The 15,442-nt window shown below is 40.6% G+C and overlaps 2 protein-coding genes across 2 annotated transcripts; both read right to left on the reverse strand.

Annotated features, from left to right (window-relative positions):
- Window positions 1–410: 410 nt before the first annotated feature.
- On the reverse strand, window positions 411–1,108 carry cldn26 (claudin 26). The gene has a single exon (XM_030060748.1). It carries the CDS (start codon window positions 1,065–1,067, stop codon window positions 411–413), a length of 657 nt encoding a protein of 218 aa, XP_029916608.1. The 5' UTR covers window positions 1,068–1,108.
- A 1,482-nt stretch (window positions 1,109–2,590) lies between these two features.
- lztr1 (leucine zipper like post translational regulator 1) lies at window positions 2,591–13,422 on the reverse strand. Its single transcript, XM_030060601.1, has 19 exons — window positions 12,810–13,422; window positions 12,340–12,402; window positions 12,197–12,253; window positions 12,012–12,091; window positions 11,801–11,909; window positions 11,598–11,681; window positions 11,450–11,507; window positions 11,220–11,359; window positions 10,683–10,884; window positions 9,553–9,663; window positions 9,262–9,354; window positions 9,049–9,144; window positions 7,236–7,425; window positions 6,962–7,131; window positions 6,554–6,837; window positions 5,760–5,909; window positions 4,182–4,287; window positions 3,966–4,046; window positions 2,591–3,512 (listed from the first exon to the last, which is right to left on the reverse strand). The coding sequence occupies exons 1-19, from the start codon at window positions 12,959–12,961 to the stop codon at window positions 3,396–3,398; spliced, it is 2,343 nt and encodes a 780-aa protein (XP_029916461.1). The 5' UTR covers window positions 12,962–13,422; the 3' UTR covers window positions 2,591–3,395.
- Between the last annotated feature and the right edge of the window lie 2,020 nt (window positions 13,423–15,442).

The following is a 15,442-nucleotide window of genomic DNA, read 5'->3' on the forward strand; positions in this document are numbered from 1 at the left end:
TTACCAAATGAGTGGAGGACTTTTTTTTTTTTTTTTTTTTAAACTTATTCACCTGGTATTTTAACATTGAAGTAAAAGATCTATGTATTGGTAATTAGTTAAATAGCCTTCATATAATGATCTATTTATCCAGGACAATTAAGAATTTAAGTGACTTTTTGACATGTTTCTATTCTTGTGTACAGTTTGATAGATAGTGATGTCTTTCTTCCAACCAAAAATTACAGAAATGTGTTTCATAAAAAAAATCACTGAGAGATCAACAAAAGTCAACAAAAATAGCTTCTAAAATAACTAAAATCACTTCACAAGGTCATGCATTTAATTTTCTTTTGCCATTTTCATGTCATTCAAGTCAAGTACATAAAGGAGTAGAAAATTACTACTGACAGTACGAAACAGTAAGAAAGCTATAAAACCTCTGTCTTCAGATAATGCTTTGTCCTTTGCTTCAGCTGGGGGGTGTTTGGGAGGCTCGGTGGCCGCTGGTCATAGTCACCCATACACACAGCTATAAAGAAGAGGGTACCTCCAATGGCCAGGGCGAGACCTGCAAACCATCCGGAGAACATTGCCTCTCCAAACTCCCAGCGTGGCATCACATCGGGCACATTCTCGTCCCAGAACTCCACCACAGTTGTATAAGCTACAATAGAGACAGGAGCCAGAGTAGTGAGTGCAGACACCCAGGACAGCACCCCGCTGAGGATGAGGAGCCCTCTCTTCAGGCCCTGCTGCCCAGAGCACACCTCAACGCCCTCCAGCCCTGGGAAGGCAACCAGCACGGCCAGAGCACCGGTGCCTATAGACACCAACATGAGCACCCTGGAGATCTGCAAGTCCAGAGGCAGCGCCAGGATGGACTCGTAGGCCTTACACTGCACCCCGACCTCTTCAGTGAAAATACAGGTGTGCCACAGCCCAGAGTACCAGTTCTCCACTTCATTCAGTTCGGAGTTCATCGTCTTCCACAGTGGAAGGAAAGTGGTGATAAGAGAAGTGACCAGGCCGCCAAATGTCACAAAGAGAGCAGTTCTTTGCATCATTTTGGTTGTCAGAAAAACCATCTTCAGCGTCTCTTGTTGCCACTGACATACACTCCTCCTGTTTCTGCTGCTCTGCTCAGGTGTGCGAACAGTCTGAGAGAATGAGAGCAGCACTTTGCCCATCCCACCCACTGGACCGACCCAGTCAGCCCACCTGATCACGCTCCTTAATAAAATGCACCTGATAAGTGGGAGATAATCCAGGGCTGTGGCATTACAACAGACATACTGTTTTGTCTCAGTGATAAATATCATTGCAGTGAACAATGAACACTGTTTTTAGATGAAACCAGATATGTCCAGTGGGATTCTGGGCTGAGTGTGTGCACAAGTAGACTTAAATGAATGAAACATGAGCAAGCCGGGCATCTGGGAACACACAAAAAAGAAGAGGAGCAAGGAACAATCCCTAGGGTGGCCATAATGGACCATTAGTATGTGTCTCTTGAAGTCTGTTGCTATCTTTTGAAGTTCTAATTATTTCAACTGAAACATTTTACTGATGTCCGATGAGACTGGGGAGTTATTGTTGTCAAGGCGATCCAACTCTAAAGCAAGGGAAACACTTTGGACTTGCCAAGTGTCTCAAGTATCTAGGCTATGAATAGTACCTTGTGCTCATAGCAACACTAGTTACAAGGGACTCCTAAAGAGTCCAACACTCGGTGAACTCTGCTGAGTCTTTGGTGTAAATCTGGCAAGGGACAGGAAATCTAATCTTGCACCTCAGCAGTTAGTTCAGTTTCTTTCACTGAATCTCATGCGGTGGAATCAAACAATATTTCCATCTCATTCTCCCCATTTCCTTAAGTCACAATGACTGCAAACCAAGTTATTAGAGCTGGCATTACTTTTTGGTTACAGTTTCCAACAAAGTGTCCTATTAAATAAAATGGAATTAATCAGTTAAACTTGCCCAACGTAGCCTCTTTACTCCAAATCTAAAATTACACATTTAACATCTAGAATCACTACCTTGCAGGAGTTTACCCACTCATACCAAGGGGCATTGTCCGAGCTTATCAACCATAGATCTGTGGAAGCTGAAACCCCTGAAGGACACTGCTAATTTGATAAGGTAAAGGTCAAGGATTAACCTCCAATTTTCCTGGTGTATGGGTTACATAGGCTTCAGTCTATGCAATGCATTGATTTGTGCTGGTATCCAAAAGTCACAGTGAATATACTTTCACATTTAAAGATAAACTAAAAGAATATGACAGCTCTGCGCTCATCAGTTTTCATATATTAAAACAAATATCCTACAAGTCTCTTGCAGCTATGAAGCATCTGATCTTGTTTCCCAGCCAACAGAAACTGTGTGGCTGTGCATAAACTTGAATTACAACAGAAGTCAGAGCACCACAGTTGTACAGTTTAAGTCAGTGTCAGAGGCATATTCTGGCAGAAAGTGTTGGAGACTTTGACACAGAGAATGAGACCCATTGTGTTGATATCAAGTTAGTTCAGCCTCCACTGCTCCTACATTTCAGCTGAAGCACTACAGTGCACACCGGAGGAAGCGGCAGACACCCAGCTCATGAGTCATTTCATGAGGATATTTATTAAGGCCTTAAATACATGGAACCCATGTGGATAAACATTAAATAACAGCATATTGGTATCACGTACTACACACTGCTATATTGTACAGGTAAAGACAGCTCTTGTCTTTGTCAATTATTGTAGCTGGGGTTATTACCACAAATATAAAAGGTCTGTGTGCTAAAGTCAAACACATTAAAACAAAAATAACTTTGAGACAGATGCAACATACTATACATATCATATGCAGCTAATACAAATTCTTTTGCCTGCTGCTATGTTAACTGCTTTCAAACATTTTCAAAGGGGGGAGCATTAGTGAATACAGATGAGGATTTTAAAAAAAATCCATATAATGGTATGTTTCATGTTGTTACATTTAGATGACTATTTGCTCATGACAATTCTGAAAAAATGCTTGCAGAATAAAACCTAAATAATTCAAGTTTTGCTCTGATGATACAAAATGAATGGATGCTAATAAGTACATACCAAGGGTACTTTAATCACTGCTACAGTTGAACTGATGGGTTCAATAATCCCCAATTTGACTCCTAGTCAAGATGTGTAGCGTAATAGCACATCTGATTGCCTGAAGGTAGTTTATCATTTCACATCATACAAACAAGTACAATTTCATACTGTGTGGATAAGGGAAACTATTGGGAGCCAAGACATGCAAGGTCCAACATAAATAAAAGTACTGCATGTGGGGAGGAGGGAATGACTAGAAGTAGGGCGGAGGTGGAGAAAATATTCAGGGCTTCTCTGAGAGGAGAAAAGAGTGCAGCTCTCCGGGTCATCCTAAATGTCGGAGCCCATCTCAGCACACTGTTTGTCTGATATGTGTGTGGCTAGGGACTCGATGATGTCCAACAGCAGCAGCTGGCTGAGAGACCGCAGGTTGGGAAGCTTGGATACCTTTGGAAGGGGAGGAGAGCAAAAATGCAAAAAATGAACTGTAAAGAAAGACTCTGAATATGAAAGCAATGAGTGCTCAGGCAGAATAAAATGAGGGAATTGCTCATGCAGAATTAAATTATTGCAGGTTAACAGAAAGAAGCACAACTGAAACATTAATAACTGTACATCAACTCTAAAAATCAGGTGAAGTAGAGGCGAGACCGAAGTGTTTTCACTAGTTGTTTCAAAATAAAACAATACTCAAGTGGCACTATGACCCACAACATTGAGGGATAAGGTGCTTGTACAGCCGGTTTGGCTGTAAACAGTCTCTTCTCTACGTAGAAGCTGGAGGGTAGTCCACAAGGCCAATGGGGTCAGTCTCCCATAAAGAGGACAGGGCTAGGGGGTTAGCTCAGCTGCAGTGAGTGGGCAGCAAACCCCCAGGGCTCCGGATACTAGCCCACCCACCTTGATGAACTGGTGGACGATAATATGGAGGCAGTGCTTCTTCATGTCCAGCGCCTGGGTCTTGTCTGCCGCCTCCAGAATCTGCAGGGGGCAAAAAATGTTGAAGTACAACAAAGTGGAAAAATGACTGTGCATAAAAATTTTGTTGATGTATTTAAAAGGGACAGGAGAGCCAAATAGGTCACCGCTTTCCTGAGAATATAAAAGGCGAAGTACCTGCAAGACATTCTCCACAGTAACGTTCATCTCCAGATTCTGCTTGCAGTAGGCCTGCAGTCTGTTATTTGAAAAGCCATAGTAATATGGTGCAGCAAACAGATAACTGTTTATCAAGAGTCAAGGATATGACACAAGGTGCTTTGCTTGTTCACACTGCTAAAAAAAAAAATCTTCCTGATGTTCATCTGGGTGAAATGTATGATCACTGGACCATTGTCTTTTAAGCATTTGTGTGCATTTTAACTTTGGACTTATACTATATGTGACTTTGATTGTAATTATCTAACTTCAAATCTCATTTGCCTGTAACATTTATGCTCAACAGATACGTACTTGGTGATAAGTACTTCTGTGGTGTTACAGCTTGAATTCTAAATTGATTAAATTAGTATCTCCATCCTGATCTATGCAAACAAGAATATACACACACATACATCTACTTCCAGCTGCTGAGTCCAGGAAAGGATGATATGTAAGGTTGAGCAGAGCAACTCACACCACTGTATGCACTCCTGATGTATTCAACAGATTTAGATATAGAATATAAAAGTATGTTTAGAGCCATGACAGGTTCTTTGTCAAGCAATTTTGGGGAGAAACCCGACCTATTTCAACATAACCCTACCACTGATGTATGCACCCATGCAAGTGGATTTTTTTTTCTTTTATTAACAAGCTTTTACAAATAAAACAGTTTAGTGTTTTGAGTCAAGTATTCAGGGAACAGTCCAAGCTGTGTTAAGGTGCATCCAAACTACATTTCCAGTAGATGTTGCCAAAACTTGTTTGGACCCAAGCTGAGGCCAGTTCGACTGACTGGACATGATTTAGAAGAAAACCCACCGTACGCATGTCTATCTACATGAGGTCTTACAGTTGACAGTGCGTGTCAAAAGGCAGGCCAAAGCCCAGACATGAATCCCACTTGAAAATCTGTGGAATGACTTGTAGATGTCACAGACACGCTGACTGAGCCTGAGCAAATTTCAAATATAAATGTGCCATGCAGATAAAGATATCAAAGTACACTGAGGCTATAACTGCTACTAAAGATGTTTCTACTTAATATTCACACTGAACTGAACATGTCTTCAAATAAGGTAGTTCTGCATTTCATTTTCAATGATTTGCACAAGGTACTAACATCAGGTTTTCACTGTCATTATGGAGTATTTTATGTAGATTGCCAAAAAACAAAACAAAACATCTAATTTTATCCCTTTTGAATTCAGGCAACCCTAACCGTAATCTAAAGGTGTTTTTTTTTCTCCAAAGGAAATATTTGCATATCCAACTAACTGCGGTGCAGGTGGAGTGGAAAGTATCACTTCAGTCTTCAGAGAGTAAGATCCCGCACACTTCTCTTGCACATCAATTTACTGATCATACTGACTTTTTGGGCCCACTGGACCTTCGTCAAACATATTTATAAATATTATAAATAAATGCTCAGTGTGATCAATAAGTTGTGATGCTGTGCAAGAGAAGAGTGCAGGATCTTCCTTTCTCAAGACTGATCTGAAGACGGCAAAGTGGTTAAATGAAATGCAAATGTTTGGAGTCTGAGAAGGATACAGGGAGTCCTCTGGAGGCATGTTGACATCCCCGTAGTAGATGTAACGCAGCATGGACTCAAAGGCTTGCTTACTTGGAACCATCTCACCGATGGAGATGTTCACCTGACCGTCCTCAGGCATGAAGGAGCGGAACATCGCCTCAAAGTAACTGAGGAGCCAAAACATCACACATAACCAAACTGAAACAGACCAGTGAGTCTGAAAGTACAATGACTATTAAAAGATATTCACCCCACTTGACTTTTGCATATTTTTATGTGATATAGAGCACCCTCATTGGAAATTACCAGTCTAAAAATCTATGCAAAGTACTCTTTCTCCCCAAAATTAAGTGGAAATTCAAGAAATTTATGCGAAAGACAAAAAATAATCCAGTAATGGAACAATCAAATTGGTAAAAAAAAAAAAAAAAACTATTCATCTTGGATTAAAATGCCTTACTGACAGATAACAGCAAAGTAGTCAAATTTAATTCATTCCAAATGTCTCATTATCATCTAAAGATGAAGCGTGACTGATAGGTTATGAATCACAGCCAACGAGAATTTACCCCAACTGAGTCATTTTTCATAACAATATGTAATTGCTCCATGCACAGTGGTGCGTATGTACAAAGCTATTTTTCATTTTTGACAGAGAACAAAACTGCAGCACAAAATGTATTTTGAGCAGATTTTTCCATCATATAAAGTGTGGAAAAACTCAGGGGTTTGAACATTTTATACCAACTGCATGTCAATTAAGTGCACAAACCAAGACATAAACTTTGAAACTGCACTGCTGGGTCCCTACCTGGAGCGGGCTGCCAGTATGGCTTTATGCGCCGGCCGTGGGTGTCCATCCAACAGCAGGATGATGTCACAGAACTCCAAGCCGCCTCCCTCCAGGTAAGCCTTCATGTCCTGCACTAGTGAAGTTCCTATGTCCACAGGCTGGTCTGAGTACAGCCTGGGGGGAGGCTGCTGCTTACGCCGCACTATCTCCACAATCAGAGGGGTGGAAAGATGCTCAAACTCCTTGGTCATAATCACCTGGTTGAAATGTGACTCCTTCACGACAAAATTAAGGCAGTGCTCCTGAAGGAAGAGGAAAGTGTGTTGGCATGAGTGTCAGACCAAATGAAAGAGCTACATTCTCATGATTTCTCTCTCTCTCTCTCCCTCCTCAGCATCTTTGCTCTGAACCGTTACGTTGACATACCTTGAGCTGATCCAGTTGCAGCTTGTTGGCGTTTTCACACACACTCAGAACGTTTTGCAGGTCAACAGACGCCTCTATGTACTGCACACATAGCTGCTCCAGCCGTGAAAGCTTAAAACTAAGTGCGAGTTTGTATACGTCCATAATTAGAAGAACATCCTGGACGTGACCTGCGTGGATGGACAAGGAGAGGACATTAGTGATACACTTTCTCTCTCTCTCTCTCCCTCTCTTGGGGATTGATAAACAGGGTGAGCATGTGGAGAGAGCTGACCTCTGCGTGGGTACTGGATCTTGTCTGTGTAGAGGAACTGCATTAGCACTTCAAAGGGCTGAGCCTCTGCTTCCCTGATGGATACCTCTAGCAGAGGCTGTGTCCCCGATGGCCTGCTGCCTCCTGGGATATCCCTCGGGCCTCCAGTTACCCCCTCATCACTCTCCTCGCTGCTCTCCTGTTTACTCTTCTGCACACAGAGATGGGACACAGAGAGCACATTACCTAACACTTTCTGTATGAAGTTCCTCTGCAGCAGAGACTGCCCACTGCTACAACTGTTTTTATTATTTTCTGTATTGTTTTAATAGTAGTTAATGTTTCCTCACTTCAAAAGGATGTTGATTTTGCACCCTATCTATAAGCATGCTGCGATTCATAACAGTGTTCTTTGATTTTAATAAAAATATGCACCAAATATGCATAGAGGAGGCCACAACAGTTCCTCCAAGATTGCATTTTTCCTATGGTGCTTGATGCTTGGTTTGCTGCAGCTTTTTTGTAAAACAATTTGCTGTTTTTAGTGTTTTTTAAGAGTAGCAACTGACAAAAATGGAAAGCCTAAATAAAAAACTGAGTGAGTGATAAGTGCTTTTACCGGGTTTACTATTTCTTTTAATTTTGCTAGGACATGAATTTCCTGACTGGATTTGATTTTTTTCCACTGGAGTGTGCTAGCTGTAGCTACACAATATGATCATCAACGAGACCATATGACTGTAAGATTATTATGTTGTGCAAAATGATGTGATAGAACTTTTTTTGAAAAACACTGTTTTCTGTCACACACATACCACAACACATGTTTGTCAATTAGGTTTAAGGTTAAAATTTTGACCAGTGATTGTTTTTCCATCTGGCTTGACACTGGAAGACACTACAGGACAATTATGTTTTTTTGTCATTTGTGACAAGAACAATGCTGCTAATTTTTTTTTAAATTATATTTTCATCATTTATTTTTATTCACCTGAGGATTGTAACAGTTGTTCGTTTATATTTTGATCAAATGAAGAACTTGTTCCTGTAATTGTTTTGTAACAGGTAAATAATGAATGGCACAAATTAATACATTAGTTCATTATTACTTGAATAAGCACTAATACCAACCAATTTACTTAATTATATGCATGGCACTCATCAGGTCTGAAAAATTGTATTGTAACATGAGGTGAACTTCTTAAAAAGGATGTTAATAAAGATTTTTACTGCTTTAAAAAAACAATAATATATCTGTTGGTGTTGGATGGTGTTGTTAATCAATATCAGTGACTCGACAATTACTTTGCCAGGCTCTTACATTTCTTTGATATGAGTTGCTAAAACTGAGCAACTGGCATCACAAGGAGTTTCAGCACTTGAGGACAGGCACTTGAGGACTAGTGTTAGTACTAGTGCAGGCTTATCGTTCTTTGGATATTGCTGCAATTACTATTGATTACCACTAGAGGTCGCTATAGATCCTAGAAAGGTCGCTGTATTGGGGATTTATGTATGAACTGAGTGTCAAGTGTGGGTAAATTAACTTTTTTAAGAGGGGTTGCATCTATGCTGAGAAACTTCATTTTAATGGCATGAGTGTGTGTTAACTTTGCATTAAGGGAAATTAGTAACCTATTATATTTTGGTCCCACTTAAACTCTTTGATTTAGACATATTTAAAATCAATGGAAGGTGTCTGATATGTAATCTAATTATAGTTAGTTAACTAGCGCTGGGTGCAGAAAACTCACCCAGCGCCTGCTTGTTCTGCTTTAATCTTGTTGCATGTTGTCTCAAAGGAAATTAAAAGTGATTGCTGTGAGGCTCTGACCTGTCTCTGCCTATCCCGTGCCTGCAGGATTTTCTTCCGCAGCCACTGGCATCTTGCAGTCACTATGGCAATATGCCCCAAGACTCTCTCCTCCCTCTGTAAACAGCACGAGTCAGAGAGAAAGCAAAAATAACTTCAGGTGGATGGAATAACTATGTCACTTTGTCATTTTTCTCAGCAATGTAGAGCTTTGTCTCAGCCACGAGAACCAACCTCGCCCAGAATAAACTCCACATCACAGAACTGGCGGTTCTCCCACAGTTTGCCGTAGTCCTCATGGAGGGTACATTTTGGATAGCATGAGAACTGCAAGAAAAAGAAGTAAATATTTTAAACAATGCAATGCAGTTAGTATAACAACACTCCAGGGAAGTCTGATGGTTTGACTTTACTCAATCCACTATTTTTTTGTAGCAACACAAGTCTTAGCCATGATGTCGAGGTGGTGCAAAATATTTAAACCCAGTTCATGTATATTTCAACCCAAGACTGAAAGACGCTGACCTGGAATCTGTACATTTCCCCACTGCGCACATTGTTGTCCACTGTCCCTCCAAAGATGTACATGGCATCTTGAATCACAGCCGCCGCGTGGAAGAGTCTCCCACTGGGCATCTAAGGAGGCAAAAAACAAAGAGAAATCTAACAGGTCCTGGATACGTCTGAATCTGAATCTCAGATTTTAGGGGCGAGAACAGACACCTCCACCTTCAGAAGAGGACTGTGAAAACATCTCTCCAATGACAAACTTTCCACAGATACAAATTCATATAGCCAAGGTCAGATATTTTAGGGGATCGAACACGTGTGTGAAAGGAGGGAGAGTTTAACAACCTGTACTGATACATCCAGGATGGTGCAAGAGGTGCAGCTGTCAAGTACATGGATGAAGCTGTATCAGTATTAGTACTATAATGGCATATGCTTTAGCACAAGATAAAACCTGGAAAAATGTCTCCTGATGTGAGAATGCAAAATAAATACAAAATAAAAACAAAAATAAACTTTCTCTTCTAGCTTAGCCTATCAGCTGTTTAATTACTGTCAATTAATACTATTATTTTAATAATATAAAATGGTAATATTTATTAATATTAAGAAATCAATCAATAAGAACAATTGAACAATTGCTTCAAGTGCTGTTTTATAGTAGGCCAATACTAATGACTGCAAATCAAGTACAACTCAAAGTGTTTCTGAATAATTGATACAAAGTCACTTCCAGACAATTAGAGTGTTTCATCATTTGGCTGTTCGCGCTAACACTGAGTGTGACACCCCAGTTCCTTAGGCTCACAGTTATTCAACGAAGTCCATATGTTAATCACTACTTGTGTATATAAATTCTGACAAAACATGCCCAATATACAAGGACACTATAAAACACATTTTTGCTTTGTTTAAATCTTGATAGGAGTAGAGAGTAGTAATACTTCAAAATGCATAACTTGGACAATCTCAAACATCCTGCACACATGACTCCTGCCTGTAATTACAAAATACAAGTGACAATATAGAATATACAACTACCAGCTTCCAATTTAATAATCAAGACTGAACAGAACATATCTGTGATTTCATTCGACAGCTATCATCTACTGGCACTGTACTTTGTAAATCCATATAGAAAATACCTCACTGTCCAGGCTGGGCTGAATCACCTCCCACGTCTGAGAGTCAACATCATAGCAGTGCAGCTCATTGGGGAGCGTGTTGTCGGCAGCACCACCAAATACATACAGGTGGCGGTCGAAAGCGACCATGGTGTGGCCGTAGCGTCTTTGGGGAGGTGGTGGGGAGCCACGCAGCAAGTGTTCAGTGGGGATGCGTGTCCACCTGAGAGGATGCATAACCAGAAATGACTGCTGAGGTATAAAATTTGGCATTATCAGATGAGTGACAGGGGAAAGTATACGCCTGCTCTTGTATTATTCACATGTGAATGATACAATACAAGGGGTGTGTGTGAAATGCTACTTGATGAAGGTCCACCTTGGACCGATTGGACTATGAAACGTTGTTTTGTGTCATTTAATAATTGGGAGTGATAAACATGAGTTGTGAGCCTTTCCTTTATGACTGAAGTTCCTGTACCTTACAGTTTGACTTAACACCAAAAAAGGGTGGGGATGTGTGTGAAATCTATTTCATATTTTGAAACCATTACTCACATATGGCCCTTGAATTCAAACTGGAAAAGGTTGTTGGTGATCTTGGCTCCACTCTGACCAGAGAACACAAACATCTTGTCCCGGCATACAGCCACAGGGAAGTTGCAGCAAGATGGGGGAATCTCACCACTCTGATCAATCTGATGGACATGATAACAGACATGGAGGCATTAACATGACCTGGGTGGTGCTGTCAGTATCTATGTCTGTGCTCAGTATTTTATGCTGACCTCCTCCCAGCAGGCGTGCTCTCGGTCCTGCAGACTGATGGTCCACATGTCATTTAACCTGCATGTAAGAAAAACAACAAAACATCCATCAAAAACTATCATGTACACAAAACAACATATATTCTGCTTAACGTGGCATCACACTTACCTGGCATTCCCATCGTAGCCAGCAAATATCCATAGTTTATCATTGTAGACTGTGGCCCCATGTGCTGACCGGGCCACTGGCAAGCTGAAACAGAGGCAAAGCACTGACTAACAGTGGCTTAGCAGGGCAAAAAGATGACAAGCTACTGATTTTTAAAAATATAAAGAAACTATTCCGCAAAACATATGTGGTTCAAGCATTACCTGCCCTCTACCTTCCATTCTGTCCACTGTCCTGTCGCAAACTTGTACTCAAAAAGGTCATTTTTATTTTTCAGGTTAGAGTTGGAGTAGATATCTCCAGTGTAGCCCCCTGAAACATAAGTCCAATTTTATAACATCAGCATTAACTGAGACTGACAATGGATGGCATGTCATTATATAAGATAAGGATATATAATCTCAGAAAAGTCACCAAAAACAAACATGCTGCTGCCATAGACAACAGCTGAGTGATGATATCTGGGAGCAGGTGGGGTTCCAGTGGTGAAAGCTCTGCAAAACATAGCGTAAACCAACATCAAATCACTTTGCACATGATACTCTATTTATTTATATAGTCTCTATTTGTAAATGCACGGTGCAATGATGTAGTCTTACCGACACCATGAGCAGTCCTTGACATCGAAACGTAGCAGATCGTTCAGCATGTTCTTCCTGCACAGAGAGGATGGGTGACACAGAATATGAAAATTGTTTGTGGGCCATAATTACAAAAGAAATTACCGTCTAATATGACTTACCCATTGTCCCCCCCAAATACGTATATGGCATCTCTGTACGCCACAACAGTGTGCTTACTGCGCCTGCACAAAGCAAAAAGAGTTTGAGGGTGAATACTGAGCAGTGAACATTAATGCTGCACGACATGGACAAAATTTCACACCTCCATATTTATGATACATATCTCGATGGTGATACGATATACGATATAACTATGGGTTCACACTAACCCTAATCCTAACATCCTTTAAAAAGCAGGATAATAACACCAACTGGATTTAGTAAATGTAGTTATTTTATAGATCAGAACAGACAAATCACCGTCTTATGCTCCATATCGTTGCCTAGTGAGATACTTATATCATTATATTCATACCTAGATAACGATATGATAACGATATATCGTTCAGCCCTAGTGAAGGTATATAACCTTGCAGCAGTGTAAATCCATTGTGGTGAATTTGAGTGTATTTGGCTAGCAACAAGTTACCTTGCTCCAACAAACTCGTCACATGGAGGAAGCCTTCTCCAGCGATGGACTGTCTCAAATGGACCGAAATTGAGCGTCAAATACTCGACGCTGTCAGAGCAACTATGGTCAAAGTCGACACTCGGGGCCACTTTTGTAGATTTGCAGGACATCGTTGCTACCCAGGTTGATGACTCTCACGGCCAGTTCTCTGCAGGCACGTCCCCAGTAAACGCCATCGTCAGTGCCAGCCGTCCTCGGTGAAAGCTTCACTGGTCCGCTGCTGCTAGCTGTGCGGCTTGGGCATCACTACAGCCATCAAAACAAACTTATCTGCTTGCGAGGACTGAGGTAGCGATGCTAAAAACTAGCCGGCTAGCTAACACCAGCTAGCTCGGTGCTAACTACTGCTAAGCCTAAAAAAATCAATACAGGCACTAAAGAGGCAACGAATATACGACTAAATACACCTGCTCTCTCCTTTATGGTGCGTCAACAGCTTTCTATTTGATAGTTCAATAAAATAGCGGCCAAACGTTAGCTAAACACAAACATTACTGTGACTAAACATTACAAGCAAAACGACCTGTCATCTAGAGTACTGCAGTTGTCCACGCCCCTGCTGCATGCTAAACCCAGATTGGTGATTTAATTTGACTTCCTGTGCTGTAACTTTAAAAAGCCCGCAGTGTTGTCTTACAGGCGATAGGCGGCGCCGTGGGTGACTTTCTAAACAAACAGAGCCTGATTACCTGTTGAGTGTTATGATAAGGTAATTTCTCCCCACGGAGCTCCACCGACTACCACTACCGACTGCTACAATGCCAGCAGGTTATAATATAAATGTGTATATATTACATGACCTGGTGTGTGTGTCTGCCCTGCACAGGCTGCATGCCGTCTGTCAGACAGCGTTGAGGGCTACACATGCTGGACACTAATCTGCACCCCAAAGCCTACTGTTTCAAAATTAAATGCTTTGCATTTGCTGGTGGTAACACTGCTTTACTTAGTGCAATATTGGTGATTTAACTTTGGATAGTATTTCAATAGGAGCTATCTTGTCTGTTTAATTAAAGGTGTTTGGATTGTTATTCATCTACAGTAAACTATGAGCAATCCTCCTGCTTATTGTCCATCAACACAAAACAGGAGGGACAGACAGGAAGACAGGAAATTAAAAGAGGACACAGACAACTTAGAGTCAGAAAAAACACTTAATCAACAACATACAACATGACGTGTCATTTTCACTTTATTTTTAGGATGAAGATAAAATGATGATCATATATTGCTAAAAGGTCAAGAGGATGGTTATGGAGGACTGCATTGGCCATAATAAATGAATGAATAAAGAAGTCTATTGATAAACAGACAGTAAAAAAATAGTGAAGATAATGAATAAATCACAGCCATCCATTAAAGTTCTGTGGAATATCAATACAGTCAATGCAGTTACTTTCCGTCATCTTTTATTTTCTCATCTATTCGTTACCCAGTTTATGTCTCTGCAGGTCATTTCTCTGTCGTACAATGAGGCCTTGCGACAACAAAACATCTTTGGCTCACTGTGCAGCAGATTTCTGGCATCACTCAACTGCCAAGCAGATTGGCCAGACTGGTTGCTGGGATGATCAACGCTGTGATATCCAGAGAATTGAGAAATTTGTCTTCCACTGAAGAGGACAACACTTCCCCCAGTTAGGTCTGTGTAGAGCCAGTGAGCTTCTAGTGTGATTGTTCTACCAAAGTGTAACATAACATGTTACTATCATATTGTGCAGCAGCCAGAAATAAATAGTAAACAAGGACAATTTTTCTTTATTCACAGAGCTGTGATTTAAATCCAAATCATTCTTGCTTTTATTTTTTTTTTTTGACAGATTTCTGAGCATATCTCTAGATTTATTCAAGTATTCATTCATTCATTAATTCATTCATTCATTTTCCATTAACACTGTCAGAGTCACAGGAGGCTGGAGCCTATTCCAGCATGCACTGGACTGAGGGCAGCGAGTGAAACACCCTGAACGCATCACCAGTCCATTACCAGCCTGACATACACACAGGCACACTCACACTTGTGTTTACATTTACATATATGGACAAATTCTTTGAGTGACAGATCCACATGATTTGCATGTCTATGGACCGTGGGGTGAAACTGGAGCACCAAGAAAAAGAGAAGAGGATGTCAAACATGCAAACTCCACACAGAAAGGACCAGAAACAAGAGCCTTCTTGCTGTGAGGCAACTGTGGCAGCTGCAGACTGTGTCACCTTTTTGTACAGGACATGTTAATTGATTTTTTTTTTTAATCATTTTTTTAGAATTATAACCAATTCCGTCCCCCATAAATGGGAAAAGGGGTTACATTCACAATGTTCACATCCATTTTTAGTTCTAAAAGATTATCTTTTTGATAGTTTCTGGTCCCACAAAATGAAACTAACATTGGTAGATGAAGACTGCAAGATTTTTACAGGATTTAGCTCAAGATTTAGAAAATGCAACCTTTAAGGTGACTTTTGTGCTTAACTCCTATAAAAGAGCTATAAATACATCTTGCACTTAGTCATGCACCAAATAAAACAATTAAACTAACAACACATACAAGGATAAGAATATTTTAATGTTTGAAAATTGACTCACA

This window comes from Myripristis murdjan, chromosome 9 (genome assembly GCF_902150065.1).
Source record: "Myripristis murdjan chromosome 9, fMyrMur1.1, whole genome shotgun sequence".
NCBI classification, from domain to species: domain Eukaryota; kingdom Metazoa; phylum Chordata; class Actinopteri; order Holocentriformes; family Holocentridae; genus Myripristis; species Myripristis murdjan.